This window comes from Dermacentor silvarum, chromosome 8, assembly GCF_013339745.2.
Source record: "Dermacentor silvarum isolate Dsil-2018 chromosome 8, BIME_Dsil_1.4, whole genome shotgun sequence".
NCBI lineage: Eukaryota > Metazoa > Arthropoda > Arachnida > Ixodida > Ixodidae > Dermacentor > Dermacentor silvarum.
The window spans coordinates 11,113,029-11,119,241 of NC_051161.1; the positions used below are offsets into that span (position 1 = coordinate 11,113,029).

The following is a 6,213-nucleotide window of genomic DNA, read 5'->3' on the forward strand; positions in this document are numbered from 1 at the left end:
CGTGCTGCACAGCGTCGGCTGCAATCAGCGAAAGACGACGCCCTTTAAAAACATTACCATCGCTATATGGGTGGCCGCTGCTAGAAATTGAGGCCTGTTTTGGGTCAGATGGAAATTTCCGAAGCGCTTTCGACTCCTGCGCTGCTGGCATTGAGGAGACTTCACCTTGTTTATACTTCAATTGTGAGGGTATCTCGCTGCAGGGCCGCTGGGTCTTGGTGGCTGAGCTCGCAGCAACTAGCAAACTAGGAAACTAGCACGTCTCTCCTTATCTCAGAAGATATGATACCATAACCCTCGTCTTACCAAAGAATTACTTTCAGTCATATCATCTCGTATCAACCATGTTCATAAAGTGTTTGTTCCTCGATCGTTGTCACACTAACCAACACTTTCATTCTTTCGTTCCTCAAACTTGTAACGATTGGAACCACTAGCCCATCTTCACTGTATCTGTTGCGGATCCCAGTGACTTTATTAATGCCCTTGAATGTGTTACATAATATTTGCATGGTGTTTGTTTTTTGTATTTATTGTTACCACTCCCTTCTGTAACGCCCTACGGGCTCTGAAGGTGCTGAAATAAATAAGCTGCGCTTTGTCACTGTATATCTTAGAGAGCAGGATGAACCGCGGTCCTCGCCAGACGTGTAAGTGAGCGCCTTGAACGAGAATTTTCGCAACTGGCGTGACGCTGAATTACAACGTTTAAGAACCGCGCGCCGTCTTGTTCGACAGCTCTCGCCCTCTGACCTCAACGTCCGCAGTACCCGTTAAACGTTCTATTGAGAATGCTGTAAGCGGAAATGGTATTTGACAATTTCCAGTGTGCGTACGCCTCACATAGGATTCGAACAGTCAGGCTCACGAAGTAGCGAGGAGCCTTCGTGGCGCCTCTTGCAGCAAAAATTAAGTTCGCCATGCTCTTCTGTACCAGCATATAAACCAAAGGCATGGTTTCTCCAGCTGTGTCTCGGCTATGCGAGAATGAAAAAGGAGAACAAGCAGAATCATTATCCCAACATTTCGTTTAACTTTCGTTTAATTTCAGCATTTTTCAAATCTCTCAACCATACTCTAACGTCGTACGTGTGAATCTTAGTTCTAGCATTATTTATAAGAAAACACACACACGCACATGCACGCACACACACACACACACACACGCACGCACACACTGGTAAATCCACCTGCCTCTTGGCCGTTCCACCGTTGTTGGTAAGAGCCATTATTTGGAAAGAAGGACAAACTTCAGTTTTAACAGCGAAGCTGTTTAAGCCAGCCGTAATTTGTGGTGCGTAGCAGAGAGAGAGATTGTGGTTATGAAGAGGAAGAGGCGCTATTTTCTCTTTCTCTGCTACGTAGCAAGAAACAACCAAGAAAGAAAAGAAAAGAAACTTTCTTGCCGAGGCGGGATTCGAGCCCGCGTACCCCCGGGGTCCCACTGGGCTATACAGCCACGCCTGCAGAGCATGCATTTATGCGAACCATATGATTGCGTTCGAGCGTCGTCGTCTTCGTCCACAGCTGGGGCGTTCTTACGCTCGTGCTCTGCGAGATGAAGAGGTTCTGCGAGCTATGAGAGCGAGAGAGACGCATTCACGGAGTGGGTCTCCCGGAACGCGGTGTCGGCATTTTAACTCGGTGTCGGTGTTGCAAGCTGCGCTATGCAACGCGCAGAGACGGCCGTAAGTCCGACACGCGCGAAAAGAAATTATCATCATCATGAGTAATAAGATGAAAAGTTCGCGCGCACTTCCGGAAAATGCTAGGCCACGATCGCCCAGCTTCGCTGTTTCAAGTGTTGCGCTGCCGAGTGCTAGGTCAGAGTTTTTGCCTTCGGCTCTGAACATAATTACTTCTACAGCAGCATTATTTCTCTGTGGAGACCGCCATATTATGATGACAATACTTAGGACTCTCAGCTATTGCACGGCGGTGGGAGGAAAGGCAAGACAAATTATTAAGGCGAAAGACTTAGATGGTTCATCACGTCACGATTAACGATAATAAAATCCCGTGTGGCGCATACCCGCAAGACAGGGACAAGAAAGAGGGAAGGAAGGAAATAAAGAGGGAAAGAAAGAAGGAAGGAAGGTAAGAAAGAAATCACGTGAGGATCATACCCGCGTTGGATATGTGGGTATGAGCCGCCAAGAGTAGGAGCGGGAGAGATCTCACAGGAACCTGAAGCTGCCGTGCAGTGTGCCGCGGCTATGAACACTGTGGCGCATACGCTAGTCTATGACGATGGGGCGGACTTGGCGCAGCAAACGCACTACTCGGCCATCGCGCCGGGCGAAAACAAGACGCCCGTGTCCTTGCTTTTTGACGAACATGCCGAAGACGCTCAATATAATCAATAATGATGATATATAAATTTGTTAAAGAAATATTCACTACAGCAGACCCACCATAGTCAAAGCTGCGTTCGCAGTAGTGGAAGGGCTCTGAATTTTTCTTTAGCCACTTAGCCTACCTTGGATGTAAGTCGGCCGAAATAAAAACATGGAGGAGAGTAAAGAACAGAGAAAGACAATTTGGGTAACTGGGTATGTGCAACTGGGCGTATGCCACAGGGTATGTGGTCATCATTGGCCCGCAGGTGACGTCATGCACTAAGGAAGGAGGAGGGGAGGAGGGTGCGCGCCAGCTATAATATATATTTATATACATTTCAATTAAGTTGCAGCCAGGATGTTAGACATAGTGCTAGTTGCTGCGGAGATTCAAATGGGGTGCTTTCATTGCAAGGTACATTGTGTCGAGGTATCATTTGGAATTACGGTTGGAAAGCGAGATTGTCCACGTTGCTGATGAGATTGAGATTGCTAATGGTGCCCATAAGGCTTAGTGATTCATGGATGGCATGGAGATATGCAACAAGGTACATAATATATCGCTGACTGAAAATCATGTTCAATGTTTGCTGCCACGAATTTTTCCTTCGAGGCGGTCGATTCTTTAAAATTGAATTCTGGAGTTTTACGTGCCCAAAACCACGATTTGATTATGAGGCACGCCATAGTGAGGTACGCCGAATTAATTTTGACCACCAAGGGATCTTTAACCTGCCCCCACTGCACGGGACACGGGCGTTTTCGTATTTCGCCCTCATCAAAATCTGGCCGCCGCGGCCGAGATTTGATCTCGCAACCTCCTGCTTAGCAGCGCAAAAGCCGCTAAGGCACAGTTCCTGTTTTTAAAGCAGACATTTTTCGCCTAACATGTTCTCTGTGGAACACGTCCGCCCACCATGAATTTGAGTGGTGCTGGCTAACACTCGAAGGGCTAATATAGTAAACATAAATACCCAAGCTAGGGGACGGATTATTAGCCATCGCCGTAGCACAATTGTGGTAGTGCAAGGTACGTGTAGTACGTGTTGAGGTTGTGGGTTCGGCTCCCACCGGCGACAAGTTATCTTTTCGTCCACTTTCATTTCGCTTTTCTTTATTATTTTCAACATTTTCATTTGAACCACACTTAACTTCCCCGATGCTTTACTTGGCATCATTGTCTGTTGGCTATACTGTATATGGGCATTATTAAACACCGAGCCCCTCGGCTGCGCTTCTCTCGTTTATATAGTATATATAAACGAGATATATATGTAATAAATTGACGGGACTTATCAGTGGCCCAAACATATTTAGAAGGATGAAAAGCACAACTTCGCAGTTATCTTCGGTTTATTAATCCAGCACGTTTGGTCGTTGGCGTAAACCTTATTCAAATATATATATATATATATATATATACAGCTCGAAAGTGAGTAGTTCCCTCTCCAAAAGCTGCGCCTCGATTTCCGATTGGTGGTCCATTGATTGAGTGGCCGGGCGAAGGGGCAACGCCCTGCCTCTCGCTCAAATGGGGAATAACCTCGTATTTCGTCCTGTTGACACCTGCGCCAGAAGCGTGCAATGTGTCCACGTAGGCCACAATAATAACACACAGGACGAGGCTGCCGTCAGGGTGTGTATAGTAAGTGGGAACTGGTGGACTGACGTCTAGCGGAGCAACATAATATGACACTGAGCGTCGAGAGGACACGGTAGAGACGCGACGTTAGGATTCTCCCGGGTGCTGCTATCTCGTGCGCGCAGATGCGCCGTCGCGTGGTATTTGTCATACTTCGCGGACATTCCCTGTTCGCCGAAAAAAAAATAAACATGCAATGTTTACCTTGCTGGAAGCGCATAATTTTGACGTATCTTACGATTCTCTACAACCTCGTAGTTAACATCTTTACACTTAGAACAAATAAAAAGCTAGCATAATACTTTTAATTACCTGATTGGATACCAAGTACTAAAAATATTACTGGCAGTTTCTCAACAAGACTCTACAAAAACATGCCCTTTGTTTTATTCACGTAGGCTAATCCGCCGCCCTTCAAAATTGCGTGCATGATGGCTGCTACACTCTGTTGTATATGGATGCAAGAATATATATTCGACGCCACTAAGTGGAAGGAAAGCTTGAACTTGTTGAGTATTAAGAACAATGGGCTGACCTCCCGTATGTGGACGGAACTTGGTTACATAGTGCGGTCATGTTTAATGTAATACTTTCACGCGGTTATCTTTGAGTTGTTAGTGCGGTGCCCCAATGACGTCGTCAGTATAACTAAAGCTTTTTTTTTTCGTGATTCATGGATGGTATGAATCGCCTGTCCTGTGTCTGACCTTCCTTTTGTGCCTTGTCTCTTGCTGGCGCTTTAAAAAGTTTATCAAGTATACACCAGCTAGACCCACAGAAAGTTCTTATAACTAAAGCTATCGTTCCCATTATTAAAAGACCACCTTGAGAAGTGTGGCGGAAAATCTGCACGCTCTGACTATCAATGTGTCGCAAAATACGTCGAGAGCGATAGGTCTGTGTGGCGTTTGTTTGCGCATACCTTGTGCCGTAGTATTATGAAAAGAAAACAGGAAGAATAATGCGTTCGTCTGTCGAGATGTTCGCCAGCACTTGCAGGAATAGTTAATCCGACCAGGGTGAACGCGTCAGCTGTTACGGTAAACCGCGAGCACACGTGCACTTACCTCCTTAATGAACTGGACGGTGCCCTTTATGGTTCCTGTGGTGAGGAGGGCCACCGCCCTGAGCACCGGCGGGTCTGGTGTAGGGTAGTGAGCTTGACACTTAATCGTCGCGAACGTCACCGCCGCCACCAGTGAAGAGAGCACCAGGTGATGCATGGCGTCAAGTTGCCGCGACTGGCTTGCGCCCGCGTGCACTAGAGACTTTCACCGACGGGAGCCTGCTCTGTGGAAACTGGCCGCGGAGGTCACAAAGCGCACGGCGTCGATGGTTGGGCGAATACCTGTTTTGAGTGGCGCAGCCCTAACGCAGCCACCGACGACGACTGGGTCGCTCGCTGTCTGGCCGCTATCGCCTTTCCGCCGCGCTGGTCTCGGATTGCGCGCGCGGCGCGTCGGCTAGCCGCCGCTGGGCGTGCCGGCGTCGCACGCGTTTCCTTGGCGCGTGGTGTACGGGTGCGTGTTTGGGCGTCAGAGAAGCGGCGAGACGCATTTCGCTGCCTTGAAGAACGTGCCAAGCATGCAGCTGCGAGAATAATTTGTTTTTGTTCCTTTTCTCCTGTTTTGCTGCCAGAAAACTACGAAGAAAGGTAGGATGCGGTCCACTGCTCAGTTACAATGGTTTAGCGATGGAGGAAGGAATGGAGATTAGGCGACGAACAGAACGTGAACACAATGCAAGATTACCATACAGCATCTCAGGAATAATCGTTAGAGAGAATTCTCTACTCCGAATGAGCGCCGATTTTCTTCGAAAACACAGCTTAAATTGACGCATAGACAACTAACACTCCAAGTGTGTGGTCACAGGGCCTGAAATACCTAACGAGGTGCTGCTATAGCCTTTAGTTAAGAAGGAGGGCGGTACCATAGTATGGTCACTACATGAGTAGCTTTCACTATTTGTGTCCCTCGTATACTCTCTTCGTGTTCGTAAAAGTATTTTTCTTTAATTTCAACTCTTCTGAGTGTCGGACCATTCAAAATTCGTTTTTGGAATCGAGCGAAACTGTCAAATTAGTGAAGGCGATTAGTCGTTTTACATTCGGGGTAAGCCAGTGGGACAGGATACTGCACTCTTGTAAACCGCTGATGCGCGCTTTAATGCTCCGAGTTACCGGCTCAGGCCATACCGCAATCTGCAGCGGCTTCTGTTAGTTTCTCAGAG

The 6,213-nt window shown here is 47.5% G+C and overlaps 1 protein-coding gene across 1 annotated transcript in view; it reads right to left on the minus strand.

The window, feature by feature from the left end:
• The window catches only part of LOC119460628 (superoxide dismutase [Cu-Zn]), a 28,845-nt gene extending 23,382 nt beyond the window's left edge, over positions 1–5,463 (minus strand). Inside the window, exon 1 of the mRNA XM_037721660.2 lies at positions 5,049–5,463. Within this exon, the coding sequence (XP_037577588.1) occupies positions 5,049–5,204 (156 nt within the window). The 5' untranslated portion in view covers positions 5,205–5,463. The remainder of the gene's footprint in view (positions 1–5,048) is intronic.
• Positions 5,464–6,213: the final 750 nt, after the last annotated feature.